Source organism: Varanus komodoensis, unplaced genomic scaffold (assembly GCF_004798865.1).
Source record: "Varanus komodoensis strain SLA01 unplaced genomic scaffold, ASM479886v1 scaffold6_2, whole genome shotgun sequence".
Taxonomy (NCBI): domain Eukaryota; kingdom Metazoa; phylum Chordata; class Lepidosauria; order Squamata; family Varanidae; genus Varanus; species Varanus komodoensis.
Window position 1 is genome coordinate 4,802,633 of NW_025336346.1, and position 13,166 is coordinate 4,815,798.

At 45.5% G+C, this 13,166-nt stretch overlaps 1 protein-coding gene across 5 annotated transcripts in view; it reads left to right on the plus strand.

The window, feature by feature from the left end:
* RAD54L2 (RAD54 like 2) overlaps positions 1–10,651 on the plus strand; it is an 82,402-nt gene extending 71,751 nt beyond the window's left edge. For 4 of the 5 annotated variants that reach the window (XM_044451158.1, XM_044451154.1, XM_044451157.1 and 1 more), the window contains exons 20-22: positions 578–667; positions 1,066–1,158; positions 3,920–5,453. In XM_044451158.1, coding sequence (XP_044307093.1) covers positions 578–667; positions 1,066–1,158; positions 3,920–4,935 — 1,199 coding nt within the window. In that variant the 3' untranslated portion in view covers positions 4,936–5,453. Of the gene's footprint in view, positions 1–577; positions 668–1,065; positions 1,159–3,919; positions 5,454–7,395 lie in introns of those variants that run through there. The other variant, XM_044451159.1, reaches the window with a different exon arrangement.
* The last annotated feature ends 2,515 nt before the right edge of the window (positions 10,652–13,166 follow it).

The window sequence follows — 13,166 nt, forward strand, 5'->3', positions numbered from 1 at the left end:
GGTCGTGCAAGAGTGATGGAGAACAGCTTACTCATGGAAAAGATTTAGTACAGTTCTGCTATCACTATTTGAGTTTGCAGAATGACAGTATCAGATATTGCCCAGGATACTGTCTTCACAATTGTTTGCACTAGGCAGGAATAGCTACACAGAAGAGAGAATTTTGGAAGATATTTGTCATGCAGTGGGGAGTAAAGCCGTTTAAGGTACAAGGGAGCCCCTTTCCATCAGCTCATTCTCTGTCTGTCTTTCACTATAAATACAAACATCCTTGGAAAAAGGAGAATATGAAATGGTGGCAATGCCATTGCTGTGACTCACCTTCAGTCAGGGAATGATCCACTCATGGATCTTGACACACCAGTTGAAGATCAGGAATTTAGGATATGAGTATTCTTTCTCATTAGGTATTTTTTGCTCTCTCCTACTTTTTTGGAATGAGTAATTTAAACATGGACAAAAATGTCCTGGACAGTGTAGCTTATTGTCTGGAAACTTTTATTTATTGAGTTCTACTTGAATCATGTTCCAAAAATGCATACAATGTGTCATTTACATGCAGTTTTCTCTATTTCAGATATAGTGATTCCAGGTACAAATACTTCCACTGATGTGCAGGCAAGAATCAGTGCTGGAGAGAGCATCCACATTATCCGTGGGACAAAAGGTAATTTAACTGGCTTTCCATTTCTGGCCAAAGAAAACATGCATCTTTTCCTCGGTTTTTCTTTAAGATTTGAGATTGGAGAGGAAGGGGGAAGCTGAATTTTGTAGAAACAGACAAGAAGAGACAGACAAGAACCCATGCCCATTCTTGAGTGATTGTTGTTAATGTTGTTTAAAGCCAGTAATTGTGTCTTAGAGAAATCTTGCTTTCATGAATGAAATTGTGCTCTCCTGCTTCTGCATTAAGCACATCTACAGCCTCTGACGAGGTACCAATGGGCAATGCTAGAAATCACGATTGAACGCAAGGGGCTCCTACTTTGTTGGGTAGGTGGCTTTTCAATGTGTCACCAGTTAGTGATGGTTTTACTGTTGTTTCTTCCATCCATCTCCCTTTAGGGACGTACATCCGCACCAGTGATGGACGGATCTTTGCTATCCGGACCACTGGCAAGCCAAAGGGCAACGACGATCACCGCATGGTTGCCTCAGGTGAGGGGCTTATGCTCTCGGGAATCTCTAACTGCGTTTTCTTTAGCAATAACTATTAGTTATTTTTAATCCAGTCCTGTGTTTTTAAAAAAGGTTCCCAAAGTGACCTAGCTAACATAATAATGCTAAGAGCAATCATAAAATTATAGGCATTAAACTGCAGATCATGCATTGAAAGCAAGCTTGAAACAAAGAAACAAAAACAGACCTCTTTCAAACAAGGAGGGGACGGACTTGAAAGACTTTCAGGGCCTGCCACTCCTGGTGCTGATACCAGAAGGGCGGTCTCACATAACCCTCCACCTTCACCCTTGCAAAGGGGGGCATGGAGTAGGATCCCTAAAACAAACCCTAAAAGGTGGCAGACTGTAGGGGAGCAGGCAGACCCTGCAACACGGCAGGTCTGGGAGCTTGGAGGCTAAAACCGGCACTGTAAACTGAACACAGGCGCAAACTGGCAGCTAATGATGGCAACATAATATTGTAGCAATATGCTCCCATCTTCCCAACCCAGGCAACAGTCTGGCTGCCACATTTGGATCCATTACAATTTCCAGGTAGCCCTGTGTAAAGAGAGCACTGCACTGGTTCAGTATAGAAGTTACCTTCGTGTGGGTAACTAAATGTCAGGAGCTAGCTTTTTCCTTATTCGTTTCAAACTTCCATAAGAACAGGCAGTCTATTCGCAAAATAGCTCTTTATTGCCAGTGCACAAGCTGCAGCAACTGAAAGTCTAGTCTCCGTGTGACTAGAGTGGTTAGTTGAACCAAAACTAGAAACTACTTCCCAAACCCCTCCTTTTGAGTAGCACTGGGCTCCACCCCTGTGAAGAAGGGCTAGCCTCCAAGACCTGCCCAAGCTCTCTGGGTAGCAATTCTATCCTGACACCGTGTCTTGGGATCAGGGACTAGACAGGACATGGCTTCATCTTCCTTCTCCCCTTTGTCCCCTCCCTTCTCTTCCAAACTCTGTTCCCATGGTCTGTCCAAGAATCTGGGGTGAGCCTTGAGCGAGCCTCACCCTCCTCTGCCCCCTCAATTTCTATACCTCCTATCTCAGCCTTTATAGTTCTCATAAGAAGAGTCAGTGTAACTTTTGGAAAGCATGCCAGGAATAACTGTACAGTCTCTTCCCTACACTAACGCCTGTTGTGACCCCTATTGCTGGCAGACCAACCAAAATTGTAAAAGGCAGTCCTTGGTACCTCTGCCACCTAAGTATCCAAGGGAAACACCCGGTGTTTACATCAGAATCCTCACCATCACCACCATCCTGATGCATACACCCTCTGCCCTTAGGGCAGGCTTCATAACTTCTTGCAGAAATCCAGAATTTCTAGCCAATAGCACCCCTTACTGATTAAGTTACAGTTCCTTCCCCTATCTACTCCTGAACTGAAGTCAGAAGCTGGTTTTTCATCTCTACTCCCACTTTGGTATCAGATGTTGGACAAGAGATGGTGCTGATTGTACCAGTACACTGATGTCACTTCGTCCCAGACCTCATGTAGCAGTTTCACACAGATCAGGAAAAGCATGGGAAACAAGCTGGATCCTCATGGCAATCTGCAGATCAAGGGCTACACGATAGAACAGCAGTCCCCCAGCACTGCCATGGAGATGCATTCCCTGGGAATGACTGGGGCCACTGGAATGCAGTGCTGCAAGGCTCATCCCTTGCAAGCTGCTAAGAAGGACATAATGACGGAGATGGTATCCAAAGCTGTTGATGGGTCCAGAACATGGGGTCAGACTCATCCTGTCCATATCATAAAGAAGGGCACCCCCTCAATCCAGTGCATTTTAAATTAATTTCACTTCCATTCTACCCCATAACTGATGTTCTCTGGGAGGTTTGCAACAACCCATAAAAACCAGCCAATAAAATACATTAAAAAAGCATAAAATCATTTATTAAAACGTTTTAAACAGCTAAATCTCTCCTCTGCGCTGCGCTTAGTGATTTGAATGTCACTTTCCCACTTCCTAGCACCCCGTGTCCTGTATGCCAGGTTGCCATCTCTTTGTGAGAGAATCTTGCTCAGTGGCTTTATAGTGGGTAGGGTGCCGGGCTGAGACTTGGGAGATCCCAGTTCTCAGCCATGGAACTCCTTGGGTGACTTGAGGCTCATCGTGGACTCTCAGCCTAACTTGCTTCACGTGATGGTTGTTGCAGGGAACAAATGGAGAAAAGGAGACCCTTGTAAGCCACCTGGAGCTCCTTGCAAGAGGAAGACCGGCAGGCTACAAATGTACTGTAGTCATAATAATAAACAGCATGCATAATAAATAGGGTAATAAGAATAAATCACCAGGAAATACAATACATTTTCATAGCCTAATGCTAGTTAAATACCAAGTAATAGCAGTTGTCCAAAACTATAAATAAATTTGGAAATATTTAAGAGGCATCCCAAAAAAAAACAACACTGGAAAAATATGCCAAAATGTAATAATAAATTCCAGAGACCTGCTTTAAAAACTTATATTAATAAATCTAAATACCAGTATGTCAGAGAGCCTTATGGCTAATGGGGTGGGCTAAAAATCAATCAATCAAACAAACAAACAAACAAGGAACTATCTCTTTCCAGTAGCACTTCCCAAGAACAAGAGGCACCACAGGGACTCCAAGAAACACTCAAAATGAAACGCTTGCTATCAGCTAGAGCCAACAGTCTGTGCTGCCCATGCTCCCAGAGACACTGTTCAAAAGAAGCGTGTATGCAATATGTTGCTGATGATGTCCTTGTTGTTCGCAGGATCCCAGGGCCCATCTCTCGAATCCACAAGCAATGGTAGACACAATGCCTCATCGCCCAAACTGCCCAACACAGAGGAACTCACCCGGCCCATCTCCCCTGACAGCCCTGAAATCATCAGTGAACTCCAACAGTATGCAGAGGCGGCGGCTGCCCGTGAGTCCAGACACAACTCTCCTAGCACCAACACTGCACCTGGACACCCCACCCGGAAAGACAGTGCGGCCCCCTCAGCAGCTCGTGGAACTGAGCAACGAGCAGGGACCCATGGTTTGGCTTCCTCCTCCTCCTCCTCCTCCTCTTCCTCCTCCTCCTCGGCCCTGCCAGCCACCAGCCAGCTTGCTGACAGCCACTCAGTGCTAGACTTACGAGGGAACAAGCGCAAGTCGACGTCGCCAGCTGGCCCAGAGGAGCAAGCCCATCGGCAGCAGAAGAAGCGCTCGCTGCCAGCCGCGGTGCAGCCATATGGAAGTGGGTACCCTGTCTCTGGTGGGTTCACCATGCCTTCTGTCCCCTTAAACCACAACCTAACCCATCCATTTGCTCCCCAAGCAGGCAACTCCTTGTACATGGGCACAGGCTCCTCCTATTACCAGCTGCCCAGCTTGCTACCAGACCCCCATCTGGTGTTCCCCGTGACTACTGACCCTCTGCTGACAGCCGGCACCGCTAGTTCCTCCGCTGCTACCTCAGCCACCGCCAGCGTCCCCTCTTTCATGTTAAACCCCTCCATGACGGGGATGCTATCCAACTACTCGCTGCCCTTCACGCAGTCACTCCTGCCTGAGCCCAGGATGTTTGCTCCTTTTCCAGCCTCTGTCTTGCCCAGCAGCCTTCCCAGGAGCATGGCCTCTGCCTACCCTGGTTTCATGTCCCCTCATTCGGGGTATCCAGCAGGGGGCCTCCTTCGGTCCCAGGTGCCACCGTTTGACACCCATGAGGTCTCTGAGGTGGGCTGCAGCTCCAACGAGGATGAGGACAAAGATGATGATGTAATAGAGATCACAGGGAAGTAATGGGCTAGTCTCTTCTTTAGATCTCAACGCAGCCAGGAGGCAACAGATCCTCACTGGACCTTTCTGGGGTCAGGATTTTCCATCCAGGACACACAGCAGAGGTGGAGGAGGAGGTTGGGACGGAGGTGGCATCTTTAGCTTTCAAAGATCTGCTTTGTATGGGGAACTGTATTGTATGGACACCTCTCCCCACGCATGGGGAAAGAAGAGGGTTGGGGGAGCGAGGTAGAACTGCCAATCATAGGAGTGCCTCCTTGACTTTCCCTCCCTTGCTGTCTGTATTGTCTAAAAGGAGACCTGCCATTACGTTTCAGTGCCCTTTGTTAGGTTGGAGACACTGGGTTGAACTTTTTTGGTCTGCGGAATAACTCTCTCACACAAACTGCCTTATCTGTGAAGTACGTTACCCCATGATAAGTAGGGGGTGAGTTTGTGCCCTAGGAGACCTGATGATAAATAGCGTTGTTAATGGAGGGAGGGGAGCGGGGTTGGAAAGAGCAGGCAATGTGTAATGTGTAGGTGGGAGGGTGGGGTGGGGCAGGGTCAATGTGGAAACCCGTTTTGTCGTTTATCCTTCTGGAAACTCAGACAGATTAGTGTGAGAGCCTTCACCAAGCCCTTGCCTGAGTGGTGACAGGAACACAGGTGGTGGGGAGAAATGGTGCTGATATGTGGCTCTTAGGCCTTCCCTGGGAGGTCCATTTGAAGACGAGGACTGGTGTAGGTTCAGTTCCATGCTGGCTTCTTCAGCAGGCTTCAGTTGGACGTTGTAGCAAGTCTCTTAGCGAGGTAGTGCTTGGGGAAGGACTTGTGAGGGCTTTCCCGGTCCCTTCTCTAGCTTTTGGTAGTGATTACTCTCCTTCTGCTTTCCCCCTCCCACATCCCCAGCACTGCTGAGGGGTAAGCCTGTGGGTTTGGCAGGATGAATCTTCGCTGTCACGCTCCTGCTGGCCTCAGTGAGGTGAACCTCTTGCAAGAGGTGCACACCCATGAAGTCCTGCCGCTGCCTGCGTGTTTATTGACACTGTGACTGGACCGGCCTTTTTGCTTCCTCTCCTGCCCTCCCCAGAACCGCTTTGTTAATTTATTTCATGAAAGCCAAGTATTTATTTGGGGATTCTTCACTCTTTTCTGCTCCTTGCTTGCTGAAAAGAATGGCCTTTGCAGAAGGTGGTGATAGTTCACAGGGTGGGCTGTACAGGGAAGAAGCAGGGAGACGAGTGGACTGCTCGACCAAAGCAGAGTGCAGGACCAAGACAGAGCATCCCTCTCAAAGTCTGTTTCCACATTTCTTCAGCTGATGAGGCATCCAGGAATCACTGTCTTGTTGGGGGAACAAGTAGTGTTATTGCAGCGGCTCCCATCCAGTATTGGATGGAGCTGTTTCTCCTGTAGTAGACTGGGTACTCAGCATCCCAACGGCTGATGCTAAACTGACTATCCCTACTTTTTGGAGAGGCTGGTTACTAATGCAACCAGCTTGCTGGTGGTGCATATCCAGGAGTGAGAAGGGAGGACTGTCCTTTTAGCAAGGACACTATTGCCCAGCTCTGGGCCAAGCTGACTCCATCCTGTGTTTTCCTAGTCATGTGTGAGGAGAATCACAGGAGGGTTAATGGAGGGAGGAAGTTGCATGAGATCGATAGAGAAGCCAATGCCTCTCTTGCTGTCTGCTGTGAGGAGGGAAACTTATGGGGATGGTGGGGTGGGACCCAAAGTGGGTCTTAAAAGAAAGCACCAGGTAAACAGGTCTCCATATTCCTGGCCTCTAAAGTATTAGTATCCCAGGGAAAGAGGAGGGACACTGAACCCTCACAAGATACCCAGGACAAAGAATGAGTGGCAGTGGTCACCGGAGACTCAGGCTGTGCAAGCCTTTCTGAAATAGTGGTTCTGACAACTTTGTGACGTGGTTGTTGAAAAGGATTAAGTGGTTCCACTACAGTGGTGAAAACTGCCGCACCCCACATGACTTCTCTCACATTGACTCACTCACGTGTTCTCTCTCTGTCACTCTCTCGCTCTCTGTCTCTCACTCACACTCACTCTTTCTCTCTCCCTTCTTGGCTCTCACACACATCTTTCCGTGCAAAGTTTGTATCCCACCTGATTTGCTAAAGGTAAGGTTGGGATTGACTCTTTGTCCATACTGTTGAAGGCCTACCAAACCCCTCAGTTGACGAGATGGTAGCTAAGTGTATATTGCATGTCAGAGATGGTTCCGAAAGAGACCTCTGTGAGTGTGTGTGTTGTGTGTATGCACGCGCACACGTACACCAGTCTGAATCATTAAAAGCATGTAATGTTGGGCTTTCTGACTTTCTTTGTTTATTGGACACTCTGTCAACCCTGACTTCACCATTCATAGAAGCCTTAGATTTACAGTTAGCTATGCAAATTACTTTAATTATTTTAAAATAAAAACATTAAAATAGTGCTTTCTTCTTTAACATATCCTAGGAGTTGAAAACCGAGGGGTTCTGAGCAAACTTCTGGACAACTTGTCTTTGGATGCACCATGGGAATAAAAAAAAAAACAAACTCAATCCCCCACAAAAATAACAAAGCAAATTAACTGATGGTGTCCATTCGCGTTTCTCCAAAGACTTGGCCATGGTACGTCTGTGAATCATGCCCTTTTGTGATTTGTATGTGTCAACCTCATACAAAAGATGATGACACTGATTGTACTGTAAAATCACTCAGCTGTCTTTTGCAACCCTTTAAGTGGACTTGGGGACTGGATCTAGGCAAGAAGGTATGTTCTTGCTTGAGCAGCAAGGATTCAAAGCTTCTGAAGCCTAAGCAATTTTTGGAGAAGAATATTGTAGTTTTAGGCAGATTCCTCAGTCTTCAGTGTGTGTTGTTTCTGGCAGCATAGCTGATAAAAAACTGAGACATCCTACTAGCTTTTGTCTTGGCTTTAATGGAGTAGCGGACTTCACAAGACAGGCTAATGTCTTTTGGATGCTGTATCTCTTACTTCAAACAGTGCTTTTTCCTGATTCTCTTGCTCCTTTTGAAGAATGTACAAAGATTCCAGAGGAGTCACCAGCCTAAGCAGGTGATTAGCACGTCCTCACTCTAATGGGTGGGATGTTCAATTAGGGAAGTAGATACATCTGGGATTAAGTAAACTAGGCTCTGTAACCACCTTTAAAATAGGAATGCCAGATAAGGCATTTTAGCTGTTAGCAGTAGGAAATGGTGTGCACCAGTTATTTACTACTCTGGCCACTGGATGGCAGTGTTGCATCACATGGATTATTTAGGTTTAAAAATACCTTATTTTGAAAAACTGGCTTTTGTACTTGGTTAAAAGAACTATGAAAATGTTGAGTCTGTCTGTGCACATCTCTTTCTCTTGCTCTGTCTCTCTCCCTCTGTCTGTCTGTCTTTTAACTAACTGTCTTATGTTAGCGGAAAGTTTGATAATGAATTTACTCCACTGACAGACTCCGCTCCACCTCCCTGTCTCTCTTTCTCTAATACCTTCTGTTAGACCAACCACTTTTGGTGACTTTGGAGAGAAGTATATTTGTTGGGATAGATGCCTGTACTTCAGCAAGTGCCTGAGCTGGGTCTCTTTCCCACCCATAGGGATTTAAACCAACTTGTCCCCCAGAGATTGAAATGGTCATTTCCCAGCACTTGCCGAAAGAGACTCCCATTAGCCTTGGGAATGAAGATGACATCCTTCTGCTCTGCAACCTTGTTGTTCCTCGAGGGCACAGAACACCCACCTTCCCTCCTGCTCGCCAGGTGTTAAACATCCCCTCAGAAGCTGTGGTTTCTAGCAGCAAAGAGGTGGCCGCTGTGCCTTGTCTGTGGAGGGCAGAGAATGCTTGAGTGGGGCTGGGTCAGAAGAACAAAGTAGTTTAAAGAGGAGCAAGTCAGAAAGGCCCCTTTCTTGATGCAGCTAAAATCCCAAGGGATGGAGTGGCCATTTAGAAGCAGCACATATTGTTTGCATTGTGGGTAGATACCTGAATCTAACCATAGCCACTGGCATTCCTGTTCCCCTTATCTCTGATACCATTTCTTTCTCGTGCTGGCTCAGAGTTAAATTCCTGAAGCTAATTCCGATGGGCTCTCTCTGAGCCTGTGTGACTTGCACTGCTAAATTTCAGACTACAAAAGAGTTAAAGAAAGTCATTTATGGTATCCAGACTTAAAAGATGCTAACATGCAGCTGAGGTATCCAGGTGCATTTGGCTGAAGCCTTGGACTGCTTAGGGACGTTCTTGCATAATACCCCAGGAGCTGTGAATATTTGTGTAATCTCTGGGCTACCTTTGGCAGGCCATACTATTCACTGCAAGGTGATTCCTACATACTGTAGTACTTCTCCAGCATCTCTACAGCAACAGAACGAGTTCAAGTGGTACAGAATGAAACTTGACCTCCCTTAATAACTGCTTAGAGGAAAGAGGTGACCTTAAACTGTGACATTTCCTGGACCTTGATAGAACACTCTTCAGTTCTGCTCAGCTTTGGGCAGCATATAATTTAGAACTGACCAAGATTTGTGTGGACATACATTGCCTTTGATGAAGTAGCTTTCATTCATTTGGTGGACACAGAACCAGGCAGTCTCTCCCCAGCCATGGTAAGAATTATGTGCGTGCATGTATGTTAATTTCTGGGTTCTGTCTCTTTGCCACATGCAGTTATGACCAAGAGATGGAAACTGGGGTGGATTATGCCAAATGAAGGCAGGCTTGGTACTCAGTGGGTTCTATAGAGCTCTATAGGACAAAGTTAAATGGGCTGCAGTCTGGGGAGACAGTACCTGACTGTAGCCCCAGGCAAAGCTGTCAGGTGTTCCTGCAATATACAGGCACCATATCTCTAGTTTCAGAGAAAGCTGCCTCATATTTTGCTATGGGAATTGAATAATATGAGTGCAAAAGTCAGTAACATCCTACCTGTGTTTGCACTGCAATCTTGGTTTAGGCACTGTAGATGTAATCACTAAATGAGATACATTTATAATGTATGGCCCCATTAAACAGAGAGAAGTATACATTACTAGATTCACAAAATTCTCTTGTTTGCTTTCTTTTAACACCAAAACCATATTGAGCCAAGATAGTTGATTTACAAGTGAAAGGGCATTTAGTCCTTGTAGGAATGTCTGATCTAGAAAGCAGATTCTCTGAAAAGCAGGGAAGATGCTGTAAGTTCAGGGAGGATCAGCAAAGAATGGGAAAAGTGGGGTAAGGAGCTGGTGGAGGAGGGGGGAATCTTTCCTTCTTGAGCTCTTTATTGACACAAGACCACTAACAGCTGCCCACAGCTGCATTGCTTGTTGGGTCCTATATTATTAGCTTCCCAGCTTGTGTTCTCTTGTCCCTCCATTAAATCCATTTGTACAGGGGAGCTGAGTGAATCCAATGAATTTCTTGGTTTTTGTTCTGCCTTTAGTTTGTGGCCTGTCTATGTGACTGAAAAAAGGCATTTCTGTAGCAGGGTCAGTGGGTCGGCTGGTTGCACGCATGGGTTATGTGCTTCCCTCATCTCTCTGTCTAATGGGATGTGCTCACCTGATCTCCCAGAACAGAGACATTGAACAATTTTGTTGTTTATATGATGTATTTATTTTTACTTGTGTTTCATGTCATTTTTTAAAAAAATAATAAATTGTAAGTTGGTATAATGCCTATCAATTCTCTCTCCTTTTTTAAAAAAATAAACTTCAAATGTTACAAATAGTCATTGATCTTGGTCTAAAATGAATGTGACCTTTTTTTTTTTCAAGCAAAAATACTCTGGTTCCAGTCCTGCTAAAATTAGTTGTAACTAGAGCCCACTGAGAACAATGTTGCATACAAGTAGCTTGTTCAGTGATCCCTAAATCACAGCTGACTATAGCCAGATTGAGGCCTCTGTCTTTATAAAAGCTGAATTGCCTTAATATTTGAAGGGAAAAGGTTTAATTCAGTAATTATTAGCCCTTGGATCAGCCAACCACTTAAGCATGAAAGATTGGCAAGTCTACCTGTCAAGGTCTAGGTATTTGCCATCACCCAATCTTAACCCACTCTCCCTACCACTGAACTAATGTGTTTTTCAACCATGTCTGCCCTGAGTGCTTATTGAAACAGGCTTTCACCAAAGAAGCCTGAAAGCATATTTTAGATTAGCCTGACTGGCCTAATACCCATAAGGATATCCAAGCCACAGAATAAATCTCACTACGAACTACAAAAATCTTTTTATGGTTGGTTTTGTGGAAGAAGCGCACAGCGGTTCATCAAACTGCAAGATGAAATCTCTCTGCCTTTTCACAACAGGGATCTTTAGACTGCCTTTCCTATTCTGCTTTTGTGTGAAAACAATGCCACCATTAAATGAGAGAGAGAGAGAGGGAGAGAGAGGGAGGGAGGAACTATGGATTCTACTATTTGCAGCAAGGATGGTCTGTTAGAGGGAGCTGCAACTCAACATCTCTGTCTTAGGGTGTCACTGTTGCAGATGTTAAAGATTACTAAAGATTTTCTCTCTGAGTCACTCTTGGCAGCCCAGAGCATCTGATTTCCAAGATGTCAGTGCAGGGAGGATTTCTGCAGTGAGGTGGAGCAAACCTTGAAACTCATTTCACTGGCAACCAATTTATTTCAAATGGTTCCGGTTCTGGCTAGAAGCTGCCTGAAGCTGAACCCGTACCAAATATCCTTGTGCTTATTTTTCATTTATTGAATTTAATTTATATACCACACACAATAGTCCTACACAGGGTTTCCTAGGCAGTTCTGTTCTTAATTATTCTTAAGTCTTACGTCTGCTGCTCTTAATGTGAACAGGAACTGGTATTAGCCATGGCCTAGGAGAAGGATAAGAGCAATTTTGCCCTATTCAAAAGACTCATTCTGAACCTTGAACACTTACATTCATACATGTCTGCCCAGATACCATTTTAACCCTGTTTTCCACATTATTGCTAACCAGTTTTGCTGAATGGACTCAGAAGTGATTCTGAATATTTGGAAAGTTGAACTTGTTAAGTAATGCGGTTCTGGCTAGGTCATGGTACTGAATAAAATGCTGCTAGTAATTTTGATTTTTGCACCTCCACTTATCCAGTGATAGCTGTCACTTAACATCAACAATCCAGTCAAAAGCACCTGACATATCATCTGATAGAATTCTCTGTTGCATTATTTTTAAGTTCTGGTTCAGTTCCTTCTAGCAACTTGAAAGTACATCAAAGGTAAGGTGAAGAGAGAAGTGCAAGAAGTCATTGTGACAGCAATGTATCAATAGAACTGACAGTCAAACTGTATTTCCAATACAAGTCAGCTGTAATTAACTATAATCTACAGGGAGATATTTGAGTTCTGTAAATATAACAGTCTGATACAGTGGTACCTCGGCTCACGAACGCCTTGGCTCTCGAACAAATCGGGTCACGAACAAACATTTCTGAAAAATTTTGACTTGAGTTGTGAACTCCACATTGGGTGGTGGCCAGGATTGCAGCCATCTCCCCTGCGCCCGAGTGGGGAGATGGCCACGATCCCAGTTCTGCTTGTGCAGGGAAGGTGTCCGTGCTCAGAGGCGTGCTGCTGCAGGAAAGACGGGAGCAGCAAAGCCGAGCCACAGGGGAGATGGCCAAGATTCTGCCCGTCTTTCCTGCAGGAGTGTGCTTCTGATCAGGCACGCCTTCCCTGCACGAACGGAACTGCGATCGCGGCCATCTCCCCACTCCCAGCGCACCATTTGCGCCCATCTCTCCCTCCCCCAGTGCGCCCGTGATCTCTCCCATCTCTCCCCCCCACCCCCCAGTGCGCCGGGATGATGGGTGTGTGCAGGGATGACGGGTGCAATCTCGGTTGTGCTGGGGGCGTGGGGAGATGGCCGTGCTTGTTCTTGGTGTGTGTGGGGGGGAAGATGGCCACGATCTTTGTTGTTGTCACTTTGCTTCACATTTTTCTGATTTAAAAAATGGTTACAGAATGGATTAACCTTATTTACATTGAACCTTATCAGGAAATTTAACTTGGCTCACGACCAATTTGGGTCACAACCAGAGTCCTGGAACGGATTAAGTTTGTGAGCCAAGGTACCACTGTATAGGTAACAGTACGGCATTACATTACTTAGCATTTATATACTTTCTTTTGTGACTTCAAAGTACTTCACATACATTATCTCAGCAACCACATTAGGATCTATCATAAGGAAAATTGCACATTATTGAGTATTCCTTATTCCCTGGAAAAAGAACT